Genomic DNA, 19,953 nt, shown 5'->3' on the forward strand with positions numbered 1-19,953 from the left:
TTGTGGCAAAAGACTGTTATTTTTCCCAACATTATGGCCATTGCAAAAATTTAGCCTCTGGTCCTTTTATTGTCTTTGTTTCAGTGTTTATGGTTCAAGACGAACTTTACTCAATGGAACAATTAAAGGACAAAAGGATCAATACACTGACGATAGCATGTTTCTTTTTGGACGGAGGTGATGGCTACTTTTATATACCCTCCTTATACAAATGCTCTGCTCTGCTCCACTTTATGCAACGTGTAGATTACTGTTATATATTCACCCACCTCGTGTCTGGAGAAGCCGCATCCCTCGGCCTGTTTGCTTTGGCAACGTTCTCCATTTCCACCAAGTTCTCTTATGACCATTTCCCTCCCAGTCTAAAAAATCATCATGTACCCAAATCCCAGCAGAAAGGCCCAACTCAAGTCTGCTGTATAAGAAATAGATGGGATTTCCCAACTTTCTGGTGTGAAAAAACACATGCCGTGCATTTCTGCGTCCCTGCCAAGCCGACATGTGGCAAAAATGCTGCATCTTCAGAGGATTAGCACAGATTTTTCTCATATTTTTTAACCCTACTAACCCACAATGAAATGGTGCAAATAGAAAAAGCACTTAAATGTTAATTCTTAATACTTGTATGCCTAGTGTCATGTTCGTATTGCAATTCATTTTAAATGCAATATTTACATCTAGCTTGGTGTATTCAAATTCACCCGCAGCACAGATGAATTACAGTAGTGTGCAAAAGTCTTAGGCACATATCAAGAAATGCTGTCGACCAAAAATGGCCTAAATAATAATGAAATGAAATGTTTCAACGTTTTTAAAAAAATACTATAAACAGCAGTAAGCCGTAATAAATGAAACAAAGTCGATATTTGGTGTGAGATGACACTTTGCTTTAAAAAAAAAAAAATGGTAGTCTCGGGTCCAATAAATGAAGTTTTATGCGGAAATGAGCTGTAGGTTTTACTGAGCATCTTACAGAACCAGCCCCAGTTCTTCTGGACACTTTGACTGTCACACTCGCTTCTTAATTTTGCACCAAAACCCAGTAGCCTTCATAATGTTTTCTTTTTTCATCTGAAAAGTGGCCTCTTATGTAATATGCTGCCTAGATAGAAACTTTTTTTCTGTAACATTTAATTTTGTGCTGGAAAACGAACGTTCGGAACTCTAAAATGTTTTTGTACTGACTCGATAATGTAGAAGTCATAAAATAGAAATCTGTAACAAAGTTTGTATGAAAAAAAATAGGGTGCTGAAGACTTTTGCACAGTACTGTATATTTGTACTTTCATATGCTCTGGGGCAAACAAAAACTTTTGAAATGTAGTGTGTTTCATTTAGCAATGAATAAACAGTAAACATACAAGTAAAGGCTAACGCAACATAGAACCCAACTTAATACGTATTATAGCTCAGCGATGTTGTTTATATTAAAGGTAGGCTGCCTTTTAGAGTTTTCAAGTGTGGGTCATAAAAAGAATTTTCCCTGACACCCAATTATTTTTGTTTAGTGGACTGAAAGCTACTGAATTCGAATCACAGACTTCCAATTTTATTAGTTTTTTTTTTTTTTTTAAATAGAACAATTAATGAATTTAGGGCCACATGGCTCTAAATTCTCCTCTATTTTTTCCTGCTTCACCATGACCCAATTCAAGATACTACGTCATGCATGACATGGTAGGCTTTCCCCATTCGCGCAAGGCATTGTGGGATACAAATTTGAAACAGGAGAGAAAAATGGAGGGCGTGAGTGTGCGAATGAAATGTGAAAGACCGACTACAGTAACAGAAAGCGAGAAGAAAAGACGTTATGTTATATACGAAGGAAAGGAAACGCAGGACCAAACTAATAAATATCGGCGGTCACGGACTTCCTCTGTCTGCTTGACTGCGTGAAGCGAGCGATTTCATGCACGTTATTTGCTTGGGAATCCCCTCAAATTAAATCACTTCCCAGCCACAGAATGACCTGATATTTTGTGAGATATTACAGAAATAAACATGCATCACAGTGACCAAATTTCAGAAGGAACTAAATTTCACCGATTTTATGAAATCGAGAGGCCATCTCGCTTTAATGCACTCAATTCTGATTGGTAATTTTCTATAATAGCATGGCTTAAATTGTAATTCCAGCTATAAAGTTGATCTTGACACGCTTATTCTAAGACATTATTGTTTCGATAGTAACAGCTTAAACAGGGACTTGTAATGTGAACACTCCACGTAAATGGACTTTTTAAAAATTATGTGTCATTTCTGTAAGAAGTTTAGTATACTTGGAAGCAGGAGTCTCCAGTGTCAACACTTAACAATCGGAGGCAAAGCCAAGTTTTCCAACATTTATTTTTGACGACTTACATGACAAGCTGTAGTTTTTTGCCTTGATGAGAGAGATAACTCATCTCACCTCATCTCATTATCTCTAGCCGCTTTATCCTGTTCTACAGGGTCGCAGGCAAGCTGGAGCCTATCCCAGCTGACTACGGGCGAAAGGCGGGGTACACCCTGGACAAGTCGCCAGGTCATCACAGGGCTGACACATAGACACAGACAACCATTCACATTCACACCTACGGTCAATTTAGGCCCTGTCCACACGGCAACGGATTCAGGTGACTCCGATACAATTGCTTATTGTTTAGGCCTGGCGTCCACACGGCACCGGCGTTTTGGGTGCCCAAAACGCAATCTTTTTGAGAACGGGTTCCAGAGTGGAAAGATCTGGCAACGTTGCCGTTGTGAAGTCGTCTGGATGAGTAGAACGGATTTGTTTACGATGACGTCACAACCACATGACTGTGAGTGCTTCATGCCGGGTAGAAGTGTAACGAACTCGATGCGAGTTGTCAACAAATCCTATAACTTGGTTCATGAAACGCGCTTACAAAATATTTTCACTGTGAATATTTATTGTGTAATGGTGCAAAGTGAGAGAGAGAGAGAGAGAATAGCCCTTAGGGCAGAGTCAATCCCGCCAGCAAAAATAGGGAAAAAAAGGAGCGATCTCACCTCTTCAGATGTTGGTTTAAGTCCTACAATACATTCCTCAAAAAGGGCGTAGAAGAGCAAATTAATCCATCAACGTGTAGCATTCAATTTATTCCGGACCATTAAAGACGCCGCCTTCCGCGTAGAATCATACGTCATCCTCGCCGCCATATTGTATGGGTCAAAGTGGAGAATAAAGATTCATGTACTGCGTTTAACTGTACCAACAGGTTTACCGTCCAAACGAGATCACATGGGATTACCTTTCACAGGTGAGAAACAACAAATTAATCCATCAACGTGTAGCATTCAATTTATTCCGGACCATTAAAGACGCCGCCTTCCGCGTAGAATCATACGTCATCCTAGCCGCCATATTGGATAGGTCAAAGCGGAGAATAAAGATTAGCTGTGTTTAACTGTACCAACAGGTTTGCCGTCCAAACGAGATCACATGGGATTACCTTTCACAGGTGAGACTGGAAAAATACTTTTCATTGTATTTGGTCATTATAATGTAATTTTACGAACAGATTTTCCTGACTTTGTGGCTAATATGAAGTCTCGCGCATAATAGTTTATGCGCATGCGTCCTTACTTCTTCTATTGTTCTGGTGTCTCCGAAGGGACCGTCTTACAGCGCCCCTAGAGGTGTGGCATGTGTATTGCATCGTTTTCAGCAAGCGTTGCGTTGCCATATGGACCTGATATTTTACTGATCGTTGCCCATTTGGACGCGATATATTTTTAAATAACATCTCGTTGCCGTTGTCGTGTGGATGTAGCCTTATGGTGATGATACACGGGGCAACTTTTTGGGCAATGTTGCCGAGCAATGTTGCTGGGCAATTGCGTTTTGACTCTTTTCTATTGAGATTGGGCAACATTGTTTCTTTCTGAATGGTTTTGATAATCTCTGGCAACTTTTTGAGATAAGCCAATCAGAACGCGAGTATCGAGTCATGTGACCTCCGGTGAGGTTCGGATCAGAAATTTCAAACAAATATGGCGGCCGCTCAGTGTCAGTGGAGTGAAGAGATGGAGAGACTCCTCATCTGTTTTTACGCCGGTAAGTTGTTATTTTAATATTCTATATGGAGGAATTTACCTCACCAAAGCTCTAAAAAACAACAGACAGCTTGATTAAATGGTCACAGCAAAAATTAAGACATCGATTTTTTTTTTTAGCTAACTGTAAACTGCCGTTGCCCATTGTTAGTTGCCCTGAAAAGTTGCCCTGTGTCTCACCTAGTTGCCCGTTGCCAGCAACATTGCTCGGCAACATTGCCCAAAAAGTTGCCCCATGTATCATCACCATTAGAGTCACCAGTTAACCTAACCTGCATGTCTTTGGACTGTGGGGGAAACCCACGCGGAGAACATGCAAACTCTACACAGAAAGGCCCTCGCCGGCCGCTGGGCTCGAACCCAGGACCTTCTTGCTGTGAGGCGACAGCGCTAACCTCTACACCACCGTGCCGCCTGAGAGAGATAACTGCTTAGAGCTATTGTAATGTACTGTACATAAGTGACAACAGGAACTAACTCATTTTACAGACGTTCCAGAACACTAAACGTAACTATAATAGACTAAAAGTACAACGTGTCATTCTTTAATTAAAAAATTTTAATTGTTGGCGAATTGCTGTGGTACAAGTGGAATAGAACCCTTCAGGAGCATGTTCTGACATAGGTTTTCCTTTTTACCCCTTTTTTCCCCCCCTTTTTTGTTCCATTAAGTTTTAATGACCTCTCGAGAAGCTGTGATGTGTGTTATGAAGTGGGTCCTAAATTTGAACGGTCTGTAACACTTTTGTGGCAAAAAGAACCTTGGCCCATTTTCTTGTGTTTATTATATAAAATGATTCTTACACAAGGCATACATAAGCTAATCCTACTGTGCGTGATGTCATTATTAAATGTGTCAAGCGCGTCAGTGATTGCTAAACATGTTCTACCTGTCCAAATTTTTCAGCTCTAATATGAAGACTGTCTTGACAGGTGCTGACATTCGATGAGGGAGGAGTGAGCGGGCATGCCAATCACATCGCCATCTACAAAGCACTCGGGTAGCTTTATTTTCATCCTACTCAAGCAGAGTTTTCAGTTCATTTGTGTTAAGGGAGGAAATTTGTTTCAGCCCAAATCATGAAAATGTATTTATTTGTGACAAATTTTTACACGTAGAATCTAATAAATGTGGAAAATGTGAGCAGGAAGCTAATAACAGTGGTGAGGCAATTCAGTAATAAGTCACTGCACCATCAAAATCAGGTCCATAAGATAAAGACAGCTGTATTTTTATTGTAGCAACTCCAGAAATTCACCATGAGTTGGCAAAGTTTTCAAAGTGTGCAGCCATTGACTCTGTATGTGTACGGAGCGATCAGTAATTGCTATCTTTCCGATAAACTCGCCATATCCTCATACCCAATCACGCCCTCTGTACAAGGTTACTGAAGTTCAAATCCCCAGTGAAGTCCATTAAGATAAGGCAGTGGTGACCAAAAGCACAGGTCAATTCTCTGGAATCACAAACAGAGATAAAAACCCGACCAAGGTTCCTGCGATACGCCTGAAGGAATTGCGCACTAAAGAAATCCATGTTTGGTTATTGAGCAATGGTCGGGCAGAAGGAGAGCAAGCCAAGCGTTTAAATCCTGTCCTCATTACAGCAGCATGGAGAAGTGGTAATACACAGCCGTCTGTGTGTTCTCCAACTTTATTACACACTTCATTTCTTTATTCCTCTCGGATTGGGAAGATGGCAAACCACAGCCAGGGTTAGTGGTTTGGGAAGCGAAAAGGTTTTTGTGGCCGTATTGGAACATGGACACACCCTGACATGTGACAATATAGGAGTCTGTTGATTCAACTTTACTCACACCATTTCATTCATTTCAAGTTGGACGACATAGCCTGTGACGTGGTGTTACAGCCGAAGTGTCAAACTTCATTCCTGGAGGCCCACAGCTCTACCGAGGCTGTGTCTGTTGTATACAGTATAATGTCCCATGTCATACTGTTCTTTAAAAATATGTGGGAATTATCATTTGGTATACTACAGCCGTTTGACCACCTATCAATCCAATTAACTTGCAGTGCCTTGCATAAGTATTTATCCCTTTGGCCTTTTCCACACTTTGTAGTATTATATCCTGGAACTGAAATGGACTTAATTGAGGTTATGTAATGAATCTACACAAAACTGTACATAATGTGAAAGTGGGGGAAAATCAGTATAGTTTGCAAAATGAAAAAAAAAATTGTGATTGCATATATATCCACCCCCATTGCTGTGAAATCCCTAAATTATTTCTGGTGCAACCAGTTGCCATCGGAAGTAGCATAATTAGTTGAATTGAATCGAGCTCTCTTCATTTAAAGTGTCCCATAATCTCACTTGTTATTGGAAAGCCTCAGAGTTTGCTAAAGAACATACTTAAACAAGTAGCATCATGAAGACCAAGTAGCTATCCAAATAAGTCCAGGACAAATTTCTGGAAAAGTATTAATCCGGGTTTGGTTGGGGGCGTCGTGGCTCAGGTGGATAAGGCGCCATACCATAAATCCGGGGACCCGGGTTCGATTCCGACACGAGGTCATTTCCCGATCCCTCCCCATCTCTCTCCCACTCATTTCCTGTCTTCTACACTGTCCTATCCAATAAAGGTGAAAAAAGCCCCCCCAAAAAATCAGGGTTTGGTTATCAAACATATTGCAAAAACTTTGAACATCCCACAGAGCCATTATTATTAAGTCCATTATTTAAAAAAAAAAAAGAATATGGCACAACCAAGACTCAAGAAGGCCATCCAGTGACCAGTAGAGCAACTAAGAGACCAAGGCTAACTCTGAAGGAGCTGGGGAGATCCATAGCTTAGATGGCACAGTGCTGGGCTTTATAGATGAGTGGTGAAAAGAGAGCCATTATTGAAAATAAATAGATAAATAAATCCCTGATATGATGGCAGCCAAAGGTGGTTCCACCAAGTATTAACCCAGGGGAGTGAATATTTATGCAACCCCAACAAATATCTGTTTTTTTTGTGCAAAAATTCTGTTTTTTTTTTTTTGTGGGGAAGCCATGGGCTAATGGTTAGAAAAGCAACTTTGGGTGAAAAGAGAGCCATTATTGGAAAAAATAAATAAATAAATCCCTGATATGATGGCAGCCAAAGGTAGTTCCACCAAGTATTAACCCAGGGGAGTGAATATTTATGCAACCCCAACAAATATCTGTTTTTTTTGTGCAAAACTTCTGCTTTTTTTTTTTTTTTTTTTTTGGGTGGGGAAGCCATGGCCTAATGGTTAGAAAAGCAACTTTGGGACCAAAAGGTTGCTGGTTCGATTCCCTGGACCAGCAAGAATGGCTGAAGTGCCCTCGAGCAAAGCACCTAACCTTCAACTGCTCCCCAGGCTGTTCTGGATATGTTGCACATCGCTCTGGATAAGAGCATCTGATAAATGTCATAAATGTAATGTAATGCAAAATTGTGAATAATTATGCAACGCAATGTATGGAGGCAGTTACCTCGGACCACTTAATTTTTGTACAGAATGGCTTTATAGTTCTAAAGAACCCATCTTCTAAGCCAACAACGAACAGCTTTAAAGTAGTAAAAACCGGTTTTAGTTTTTAGTATTAATTTTAAAATAAGAACTCCAGCCAAAGGCAACACACGAAAACACAGACCGATAAGATAGCCGATGCTAGCAAGATAACAATTGTTTGTTAAGATAGCAAAGTTGTTGCCACAGGTGATGAGCTATCTGTTTACCACAAATTTCACAAGAGTATACTGTGTACTTCACTATGAAATACACACTACCGTTCAAAAGTTTGGGGTCACTTTGAAATGTCCTTATTTTTGAAAGAAAAGCACTGTTCTTTTCAATGAAGATCACTTTAAACTAATCAGAAATACACTCTATACATTGCTAATGTGGTAAATGACTATTCTAGCTGCAAATGTCTGTTTTTGGTGCAATATCTCCATAGGTGTATAGAGGCCCATTTCCAGCAACTCTCACTCCAGTGTTCTAATGGTACAATGTGTTTGCTCATTGCCTCAGAAGGCTAATGGATGATTAGAAAACCCTTGTACAATCATGTTAGCACAGCTGAAAACAGTTGAACTCTTTAGAGAAGCTATAAAACTGACCTTCCTTTGAGCAGATTGAGTTTCTGGAGCGTCACATTTGTGGGGTCGATTAAATGCTCAAAATGGCCAGAAAAATGTCTTGACTATATTTTCTATTCATTTTACAACTTATAGCCTCGGTCACAACCGGCCGTACGTGCTCCTACGGCTGGTCTACGTGCAAGAAACGCACGGAAGGCGTGCGTGAAACGCACGGAGGGCGCGCGTGTGATGTACTGATTTTCGAGCCGTAGACTGGCCGCAGACCGGCCACAGAGGTTCTTTGTCATGTCAGACAAACTCTACGGGCGCTTACGTTTTTTTCAGGTTGCAAGACAAACTTACGGCCAACGCGCGTCTTTCTCCATGAACAAAAAAAAAAACGCAGCGATTTGGGAAACGCCAAAAATCGCACGGCCAAAAAATTGTACGTCCGGTTGTGACCTAGTCTTATGGTGGTAAATAAAAGTGTGACTTTTCATGGAAAACACAAAATTGTCTGGGTGACCCCAAACTTTTGAACGGTAGTGTAGTATGTAAGGTTATGTGACGAGCACAGTTACCTCAGAATTATCTCGGATCATGTTGATTTTGTAGAGTATTTTCAGTTATTGTATTTTTAGCTTTAGCTTTGGAAGAGAAGTATGGTTAGCATAGCTGGCTAAATGTCTGTAATGTGTTGAGTAAACCATGACAGCCAATTAAGAAGTAAAGAGATTTTAAGAAAAGTAATTTGGGTTTTGTTGTTGTTGTTGTTTTTATTGCAACAGTCAAGCAAACAAGCTGTTTAGCCGTTGCTAATAATTATCTGTTAGCATTAGCTTGTTCACAGTGGCATTAAACTAGCCAAGGTACATTTTTTTCAGCTTTCATTTCACTACAACATGAAGTCCATGAAAACATACAGTGGTGCTTGAAAGTTTGTGAACCCTTTAGAATTTTCTATACTTCTTCATAAATATGACCTAAAACAACATCAGATTTTCACACAAGTCCTAAAAGTAGATAAAGAGAACCCAGTTAAACAAATGAGACAAAAATATTATCCTTGGTCATTTATTTATTGAGGAAAATGATCCAATATTACATATCTGTGAGTGGCAAAAGTATGTGAACCTTTGCTTTCAGTATCTGGTGTGACCCCCTTGTGCAGCAATAACTGCAACTAAACATTTGCAGTAACTGTTGATCAGTTCTGCACACCGGCTTGGAGGAATTTTAGCCCATTCCTCCATACAGAACAGCTTCAACTCTGGGACATTGGTGGGTTTCTTCACATGAACTGCTTGCTTCAGGTCCTTCCACAGCATTTCGATTGGATTAAGGTCAGGACTTTGACTTGGCCATTCCAAAACATTAACTTTATTCTTCTTTAACCATTCTTTGGTAGAACGATTTGTGTGCTTAGGGTCGTTGTCTTGCTCCATGACCCACCTCTTGAGATTCAGTTCATGGACAGATGTCCTGACATTTTCCTGTAGAATTTGCTGGTATAATTCACAATTATTGTTCCATCAATGATGGTAAGCCATCCTGGCCCAGATGCAGCAAAACAGGCCCAAACCATGATACTACCACCACCATGTTTCACAGATGGGATAAGGTTCTTATGCTGGAATGCAGTGTTTTCCTTTCTCCAAATATAACATAACGCTTTTCATTTAAACCAAAATGTCCTAGTTTGGTCTCATCCGTCCACAAAACATTTTTCCAATAGCCTTCTGGCTTGTCCACGTGATCTTTAGCAAACTGCAGATGAGCAGCAGTGTTCTTTTTGGAGAGCAGTGGCTTTCTCCTTAGAACCCTGCCATGCACACCATTGTTGTTCAGTGTTTTCCTGATGGTGGACTCATGAACATTAACATTAGCCAATGTGAGAGAGGCCTTCAGTTGCTTAGAAGTTACCCTGGGGTCCTTTATGACCTCGCCGACTATTACACGCCTTGCTCTTGGAGTGATCTTTGTTGGTCGACCACTCCTGGGGAGGGTAACTATGGTATTGCATTCCCTCCATTTGTACACAATCTGTCTGACTGTGGATTGTTGAAGTCCAAACTCTTTAGAAATGGTTTTGTAACCTTTTCCAGCCTGATGAGCATCAACAACGCTTTTTCTGAGGTCCTCAGAAATCATCTTTGTTTGTGCCATGATACACTTCCACAAACATGTGTTGTGAAGATCAGACTTTGATAGATCCCTGTTCTTTAAATAAAACAGGGTGCCCACTCACACCTGATTGTCATCCCATTGACTGAAAACACCTGACTCTAATTTCACCTTCAAATTAACTGCTAATCCTAGAGGTTCACATACTTTTGCCACTCACAGATATATAATATTGGATCATTTTCCTCAATAAATAAATGACCAAGTAGAATATTTTTGTCTCATTTGTTTAACTGGGTTCTCTTTATCTACTTTTAGGACTTGTGTGAAAATCTGATGATGTTTTAGGTCATATTTATGCAGAAATATAGAAAATTCTAAAGGGTCCACAAACTTTCAAGCACCACCGTAGCAGAGTTTCACTGTGGTTTTTCCATGTATAGATGCTTTTTCATCACAGCTTTAGTTTTGAAAATGACATTTTCAGCTTTGGTTGTTTACTTGGGAATTTAGCTTGTGTACTCAGCTGTTTTTGGTCCACTGAAAATATTCCTACATCGTGTTGCGTACTGCATACTGCTTCTGGGAAAAGTTTTAGCATGAGTAATAAGCCAATTACACCTTTTTGACAGGGCCAGAGATTTATTTTCTTTTCTTCTGAGACACGTAATGTAAAAAGTGAAGCCATTGGTAGCAGACTCTGGTGTGATAAATAAGGTAAAACGAGAAACCCTGCAGTTTGTAGTTCTCTGGTTTAACGTGTGTTGCAGCACACAGTGTGTTCCCACTGTTTTGACCTCTCTCCCAGTTGGAGTCTTGCCAGGGTTAGTGTTTTTCTTGAATGAGCTCAGAGAGTCAGATGAAAGGGTTATTACTGTGGTGAGCTGTTTTTGTTTGGTTGGGCACTGCCATGTCCGTAGCATTTCCGAAGTGTGTTTGGAGTTATTATTTACTTATTTAGTTTGTGGCATATTTAAATAAAAAAGTAAAGAAATACATAAAATACAATACGAGTTTTGTAGACGTCATCTGATTCTGATGGATTATATTTGATCTCGGTCAGCTGGGTGAAAGAGACGGAGAGGGAGGTGGCACTGTGGTGGACCAAACCAGGACACCATGGAGATTTCCAGGAACTTGGTTATGGATTTAAAGTTCCCTCTAATCACGTGCATGTGTGTGTGTGTGTGTGTGTGTGTGTGTGTGTGTGTGTGTGTGCACGTGCGTGCGTGCGCCTGCTTGTAACAGAGCAAGGAAAAAAGGGTTCACAAGTGTTCAAAAAGGTGTCTGTTCACTTAATATGCATTAAATGAACCCCTATTTGTCTTCATTTTACTTCCAATGTTTTTCACAGTATTCATTCTTTGGCATTAGTTTAGTATTTCTGATTTTATTTTCATCACTGTGGTTTGAATTTTTGTACTTTTATCTAATACTGGCTTCTTCTTCTTCTTCTTCTTCTATTCAGTCATCTAGCATTTGTTGGAAGAATACCAGAAGGTAAGTAGAACATGTGAGTTTGTATCATGTATTTCTGTTGATGTTTGTTTCAGCTGTGTACGAAAGTGCCAGAGGTCCACCCTTGGTTGAGATTTCTGGTTCGATTGCGCCACCTGTTGTTTGCTGTTATGCAGTGCACTTCATGTGCTAACAGAATTATGGTTGATTCAGGTTGAAGAAGAAGAAACCTTTTATTTGTCACGTGCACACTTCAAGCACAGTGAAATTCATCCTCTGCATTTAACCCATCTGAAGCAGTGAACACATGCACACAGACACCCAGAGCAGTGGGCAGCCACACCAGAGCGCCCGGGGAGCAGACAGGGGTTAGGTACCTTGCCCAAAGCTGTCCCACGTCAACCTACTAACTACATGTCTTTTGGATTGTGGGGGAAACCGGAGCACCCAGAGGAAACCCGCACAGACACGGGGGAGAACATGCAAACTCCACACAGAAAGGCACTCGCCAGCCGCTGGGTTCGAACCCAGAACCTTCTTGCTGTGAGGCGACCTTGCTAACCACTGTGCCACCCTGACAAAAAAAAAGTCAGAACATAATTACGAGCTGGAATAACAAGGGGCAATTTCAGAAACTACTTTAATACCCAGGTTTCCAACTTGGCACTGAACTTAAACTATCCTTTCCTGTATCATGACAAATAAGTAAAGTGATCGTTTATTTCAGGCTTGTAGTACTCCAGTCCAGGACTTGGACTCGAGTCTGACTCGTGCCCTAATTTTAAGGACTCGTGACTTGACTTGGACTTGAGCACTGATGACTCCAACTTGGACTCGGACTCGTACATTAACTGCATTCGGACTCATAAATTGGAGACGAGGACTCTGATTTTTTTCTTTAATTTTTGCAACATGCCATAATACTTTGGCATAAGATATTTATATCTACATTAATTTTATACTAATTTCATGCAAGAGAATGCACATTCACCTGTTCATACAGTGGTGCTTGAAAGTTTGTGAACCCTTTAGAATTTTCTATATTTCTGCATAAATATGACCTAAAACAACATCAGGTTTTCACACAAGTCCTAAAAGTAGATAAAGAGAACCCAGTTAAACAAATGAGACAAAATATTATACTTGGTCATTTATTTATGGAGGAAAATGATCCAATATTACCTATCTGTGAGTGGCAAAAGTATGTGAACCTTTGCTTTCAGTATCTGGTGTGACCCCCTTGTGCAGCAATAACTGCAACTAAACGTTTCCGGTAACTGTTGATCAGTCCTGCACACCGGCTTGGAGGAATTTTAGCCCATTCCTCCGTACGGAACAGCTTCAACTCTGGGATGTTGGTGGGTTTCCTCACATGAACTGCTCGCTTCGGGTCCTTCCACAACATTTCGATTGGATTAAGGTCAGGACTTTGACTTGGCCATTCCAAAACATTAACTTTATTCTTCTTTAACCATTCTTTGATAAAACGACTTGTGTGCTTAGGGTCGTTGTCTTGCTGCATGACCCACCTTCTCTTGAGATTCAGTTCATGGACTGATGTCCTGACATTTTCCTTTAGGATTCACTGGTATAATTCAGAATTCATTGTTCCATCAATGATGGCAAGTCGTCCTGGCCCAGATGCAGCAAAACAGGCCCAAACCATGATACTACCACCACCATGTTTCACAGATGGGATAAGGTTCTTATGCTGGAATGCAGTGTTTTCCTTTCCCCAAACATAACGCTTCTCATTTAAACCAAAAAGTTCTATTTTGGTCTCATCCGTCCACAAAACATTTTTCCAATAGCCTTCTAGCTTGTCCACGTGATCTTTAGCAAACTGCAGATGAGCAGCAATGTTCTTTTTGGAGAGCAGTGGCTTTCTGCTTGCAACCCTGCCATGCCCACCATTGTTGTTCAGTGTTCTCCTGATGGTGGACTCATGAACATTAACATTAGCCAATGTGAGAGAGGCCTTCAGTTGCTTAGAAGTTACCCTGGGGTCCTTTGTGACCTCCCCGACTATTACACGCCTTGCTCTTGGAGTGATCTTTGTTGGTCGACCACTCCTGGGGAGGGTAACAATCTGTCTGACTGTGGATTGGTGGAATACAAACTCTTTAGAGATGGTTTTGTAACCTTTTCCAGCCTGATGAGCATCAATAACGCTTTTTCTGAGGTCCTCAGAAATCTCCTTTGTTAGTGCCATGATACACTTCCACAAACGTGTCTTGTGAAGATCATACTTTGATAGATCCCTGTTCTTTAAATAAAACAGGGTGCCCACTCACACCTGATTGTCATCCCATTGATTGAAAACACCGGACTCTAATTTCACCTTCAAATTAACTGCTAATCCTAGAGGTTCACATACTTTTGCCACTCACAGATATGTAATATTGGATTATTTTCCTCAATAAATAAATGGCCAAGTATAATATGTTTGTCTCATTTGTTTAACTGGGTTCTCTTTATCTACTTTTAAGACTTGTGTGAAAATCTGATGTTGTTTTAGGTCATATTTATGCAGAAATACAGAAAATTCTAAGGGGTTCACAAACTTTCAAGCACCACTGTACGTCATGTTCAGGAACAAACTTACGTTAATGGCGCTGAAATGCTTGGAGAGAAGCCCCCGGATTGTCCTCTTTGCTTATACAGACTTCTCGTGCAGTGGGGAAAAATGCACTGCTATGTGTTACATATGTAGAAGAACTATCAAGGAGACGACAAAACAAATTCAAGTTCCCTGACGTGTAGTTCCATGGTGTCAGAATCAAAGCTTTTTGTTTTTGAGATGCATCATGTTTGTGTAACATGGTTATGTTTTTGAAATGCACACAAGTGCATTTGTTACAGTAAAAGCACATTAAGAGTGTTATGTTTGTGAGAGTGTTATGTTTTTGACATGGATGCTTAACATTCATGCCACTAGCCTTTTCCTGAATAGTCCTGATGGAAGACATTAATATTATTATTTTGTGAATTTATTGTAGGCTATGGTATGGGACATACATCTTCACACTACTCAAAGCTATCAGTGTGTTTCAGAGTGTGTGTGTATGTGACAGCTGTGTCATTTGTCGGATTCGACTCGAAATTTTCTTTAATGACTTGGACTTGGGGTGGCACGGTGGTGTAGTGGTTAGCACTGTCGCCTCACAGCAAGAAGGTCCGGGTTCGAGCCCCATGGCCGATGAGGGCCTTTCTGTGTGGAGTTTGCATGTTCTCCCCGTGTCCGCGTGGGTTTCCTCTGGGTGCTCTGGTTTCCCCCACAGTCCAAAGACATGCAGGTTAGGTTAACTGGTGACTCTAAATTGACCGTAGGTGTGAATGTGAGTGTGAATGGTTGTCTGTGTCTATGTGTCAGCCCTGTGATGACCTGGCGACTTGTCCAGGGTGTACCCCGCCTTTCACCCGTAGTCAGCTGGGATAGGCTCCAGCTTGCCTGCGACCCTGTAGAACAGGATAAAGCGGCTAGAGATGATGAGATGAGATGAGACTTGGACTTGAACACTGGGGACTTGAGACTGGACTCGGACTTGAGGTTTAGTGACTCGACTACAACACTGGCTTATTTATATAAATACAACTTACTTTAAGTAGATATTATTCATCTGTATCTGTCATTTTTACTATGTACATTTTTACAAAAGCTGGAAGGAGATAGATCAGTGTTGGGCCTAGATAACTTCTTGAGCTGGAAATAGCTTGAAAAGCGCACAAAGGTAGCATTAGTGGAAAAGTCCCAACAGGTGGCAGTGTTGAACTGCTCTGCTTCGTCTTGAACAAATCTTTTCTCAAAATCTATTTTTCACTGTTTTATTTTGTTTTGTTTTTTTCCCTTCACAGGTTGCCAGGTCCTCTCCCTGCATACGATTAGCATCCTCAGGAAGTATCTGTCCCTCTTTGAGCTGCCAATCAGCTGGCTCTTACCCTCATCTTTCTGCTGCATCATAGGACCAAACGAATACAAAAAAGCTAAGGTGAGGAAACAAAACACGCGAGCTTCTAAACAAGCACACATGATGACTTATTAAGCTGTATAACTATTTCTGATTTCTTTATTATGATATATCATCTAACTGTATGCTGTGGAAGAATAAAACACAACAGGGCATGTTTTTATATGAAATCGATCACTAAGGGTGTGTCATGGTGTCATGCAGTTTGTAATGTTTGATTCTTCTAACAGTTTTTTTTTCTTAAATTTTAACATTTTATTCATAAAAGAATGGCATGCTGTACTTATAGTTATAATTTATAGTTACTGTTGTGAAATATCACAACAGTAAATATCAGCAACAATAAAATCGTTCAGTCACCAGTCTCTCTTTTATTCGGTCCTCGAGGTTAATAAGACAAAAAAATGCATTTTGTCATATTACTCAGAAACCGTAAATTCATTTGTTATGAAGACTTTACAAAGCGCTGACTCTGGAGACTCCTAGAAATGTTAAATACAAAAATCTTTCCAGAAATCTTTACCATATATATATATGTTATTTACGAGCTGGGAGGTCCGTATGATGAAATACCGTGACCGAGGTCTTGAAAGTACTGAGCGAGGCCCTCTGGGCCGAGGTCAGTATTCAAGGCCGAGGTCACGGTATTTCACCATACGGACCGACCTTAAGCTGGTAAATAATGTATTTATTTTTTTCTTTACCAAATTCTAACAGAAAACGAGAGCGCTCAAAGGGAAAACTGAGCCGAGGCGAGCCGCTATTTTGAATCCTCATTCACGGCTGTAATGCAAATGGCTTCCTCCTCGGTATACAAGTGCACTTCCATGGCAGGAAAAAAACTACATTTTGCCTGAGTCATTCAGGATTCAGCCATGTTTTTGCTCGGCGTTAGCAAGTTAGAGGTTTTTAGCTTTCTCCTGAAATGTTTTTTTTTTTTAATTTCTTCTTCCTCAGGGTAGTAAAACTCGCTTTCGCTGTGAACACTGTCGTTATCACTATCCATGCTGTAAAATTAATGCTATTCTCCTGAGAAATGCTGGCAAAAATGTATAAGATTTTTGATAATCTTAGAAATAAATCTTATTTAAAAAAAGATAAATGTTGACAAAAAATGCTACGTTTGTTGTTGTTGTGAACGAGCGAGTCGCCAGAGGTCCATAACTGGGGTCCGTAACTGGGGTCCGTACCGTAGGATATGGACCCGCTCGCCAGCCAATCGGAGCGCAGGATTTGGACCGCGAAAAAAATAAATATATGTTATTTACCAGCTGGGAGGTCCATATTGTGAAATACCGTGACCAAGGTCTTGAAAGTACTGAGCGAGGCCCTCTGGGCCGAGGTCAGTATTCAAGGCCGAGGTCACGGTATTTCACCATACGGACCAACCGTAAGCTGATAAATAATATACAGTCTCCTCCAAAAGTGTTGGAACGGCAAGGTCAATTCCTTTGTTTTTGTTTTTTTTTGTACACTGAAGACATTTGGGTTTCAGATCAAAAGATGAATATGAGACAAAAGTTCAGAATTCCAGCTTTTATTTCCTGGTATTTACATCTAGATGTGTTAAACAACTCAGGACAGAGCACCTTTTCTTTGAACCCACCCACTTTTCAAGTGAGCAAAAGTATTGGAACAGACATTATTAAATTAACTTAAAGTGAATAACATTTAATATTTGGTGGCATAACCCTTACTTGCAATAACTGCATTGAGCCTGCGACCCACTGACTTCACCAGGCTGTTGCATTCTTCATTTGAAATGCTGTTCCAGGCCTTTACTGCAGCCTCTTTCAGTTGTTGTTTGTTTCTGGGGGTTCCTCCCTTCAGTCTCCTCTTCAAGAGGTAAAATGCATGCTCTATTGGGTTAAGGTCCGGTGATTGACTTGGCCAGTCCAAGACCTTCCACTTTTTCCCCCTGATGAAGTCCTTTGTTGTGTTGGCAGTGTGTTTTGGGTCATTGTCTTGTTGCATGATGAAGCTTCTCCCAATTAGTTTGGATGCATTTTTCTGTAAATTGCCAGACAAAATGGTTTTGTAGACTTCAGAATTCATTCTGCTGCTACCATCATGAGTTACATCATCAATAAAGACTAGTGAGCCAGTTCCAGAAGCAGCCATGCAAACCCAAGCCATGACATTACCTCCACCATGCTTCACAGATGAGCTTGTATGTTTTGGATCATAAGCAGATCCTTTCTTTCTCCATACTTTGGCCTTTCCATCACTTTGGTAGAGGTTAATCTTGGTCTCATCAGTCCATAAAACTTTGTCCCAAAACTTTTGTGGCTGATCTCTGTACTTCTTTGCAAAATCCAATCTAGCCTTCTGATTCTTTTTGCTGATGAGTGGTTTGCATCTTGTGGTATGGCCTCTATATTTCTTCTCTCGAAGTCTTCTTCGAACAGTGGATTGTGATGCCTTCACCCCTGCCCTGTGGAGTTTGGCAGTGATGTCACTGACTGTTGTCTTTGGGTGTTTCTTCACAGCTCTCACAATGTTTGTCATCAACTGCTGTTGTTACCCTTGGCCGACCTGTTCGATGTTTGTTGCTCAGTACACCAGTAGTTTCTTTCTTTTTCAGTACATTCCAAATTGTTGTACTAGCTATGCCCAATGTTTGTCCAATAGCTCTGATCGATTTTCCCTCTTCTCTCAGCTTCAAAATGGTTTGCTTTTCTCCCATTGACAGCTCTCTGGTCTTCATGTTTGCTTAGCAGCAAATACAGTTTTCACAGGTGAAACCCAAAGCCAAAAACAAGAACTATTTAAAGTTTCAGCAATCAATCTAAAAGGCAACACCTGAGCAACTAGAAACACCCATCAGTCACATGTTCCAATACTTTTGCTCACTTGAAAAGTGGGTGGGTTCAAAGAAAAGGTGCTCTGTCCTGAGTTGTTTAACACATCTAGATGTAAATACCAGGAAATAAAAGCTGGAATTCTGAACTTTTGTCTCATATTCATCTTTTGATCTGAAACCCAAATGTCTTCAGTGTACAAAAAAAAAACAAAGGAATTGACCTTGCCGTTCCAATACTTTTGGAGGGGACTGTGTTTATTTTTTTCTTTACCAAATTCTAACAGAAAACGAGAGCGCCCGAAAGGGAAAACCGAACCAAGCCGCCATTTTGAATCCTCATTCATGGCTGTAATGCAAATTGCTTCCTTCTTGGTATACAAGTGCACTTCCATGGCAGGAAAAAAAACTACATTTTGCCGCCTATGTAGTCCCTTATTTATACAAAACTGAGTTATTCAGGATTCAGCCATGTTTTTGCTCGGCGTTAGCAACAGTTGCAAATTTTTAAAATAATATATTTTTTTCTTTACCAAATTCTAACAGAAAACGAGAGCGCCCGAAAGGGAAAACCGAGCCGAGGCGAGCTGCTATTTTGAATCCTCATTCACGGCTGTAATGCAAATGGCTTCCTCCTCGCTATACAAGTGCACTTCCATGGCAGGAAAACAACTACATTTTGCTGCCTATGTAGTCCCCTATTTATACAAAATTGAGTCATTCAGGATTCAGCCATGTTTTTGCTCGGCGTTCGCAACAGTTACAGGTTTTTAGCTTTCTCCTGAAATGTTTTCTTTTATTTCTTCTTCCTCAGGGTAGTAAAACTCGCTTTCGCTGTGAAGACTGTCGTTATCGCTATCCATGATGTAAAATTAATGCTATTCTCCTGAGAAATGCGAAAATAAATGTTGACAAAAATTGCTACAATGTTTGTTGTTATTGTGAATGAGTGAGTCGCCAGAGGTCTGTAACCAGGGTCCGTAACTGGGGTCCATATCGTAGGATACGGACCCGCTCACCAGCCAATCAGAGCGCAGGATTTGATGGAAACTGCCGGAACGCGAAAAAAATAATTAACAGTTATTCCACGAAATCGAGTCATACTTGAACTGATAGCTGACGAGGTGCGTAGTGCTGAGTCGGCTATAACCCATGTACGACGAGATTGAGTGGAATAACTCTTTTATTCTGTCAACATTTACTGGATTTTGAGAAACAGACCTTTTTTTATTATTATATTATTTTTATTTATTTGTTTTTTGCAAATTTGATAAATAATATCTTTATACAAAACATTGACCATCATTTCTGCTTATAATGTAAACAGACCCGCAAAATGGCAGTAGCAATTTGTGAAAAATGCAATAATAATCATTCTTGAAAAATAAAAAAAGATGTGTTCTTACCATCAAATAGTTTTATTCCATATTTTGGGGGGGTCTTTAGGGTTTTTGTTTGTTTGTTTTTGTATTTTTGGCGGTTGGCA

The 19,953-nt window shown here is 40.4% G+C and overlaps 1 protein-coding gene across 6 annotated transcripts in view; it reads left to right on the top strand.

Annotated features, from left to right (window-relative positions):
* pigl (phosphatidylinositol glycan anchor biosynthesis, class L) overlaps positions 1-19,953 on the top strand; it is a 78,132-nt gene that overhangs the window by 53,896 nt on the left and 4,283 nt on the right. For 5 of the 6 annotated variants that reach the window (XM_060912590.1, XM_060912592.1, XM_060912594.1 and 2 more), the window contains 4 exons: positions 3,423-3,464; positions 4,993-5,060; positions 11,710-11,741; positions 15,555-15,688. In XM_060912590.1, the coding sequence (XP_060768573.1) occupies positions 3,423-3,464; positions 4,993-5,060; positions 11,710-11,741; positions 15,555-15,688 (276 nt within the window). The remainder of the gene's footprint in view (positions 1-3,422; positions 3,465-4,992; positions 5,061-11,709; positions 11,742-15,554; positions 15,689-19,953) is intronic. The other variant, XM_060912591.1, reaches the window with a different exon arrangement.

This window comes from Neoarius graeffei, chromosome 28 (assembly GCF_027579695.1).
Source record: "Neoarius graeffei isolate fNeoGra1 chromosome 28, fNeoGra1.pri, whole genome shotgun sequence".
NCBI classification, from domain to species: domain Eukaryota; kingdom Metazoa; phylum Chordata; class Actinopteri; order Siluriformes; family Ariidae; genus Neoarius; species Neoarius graeffei.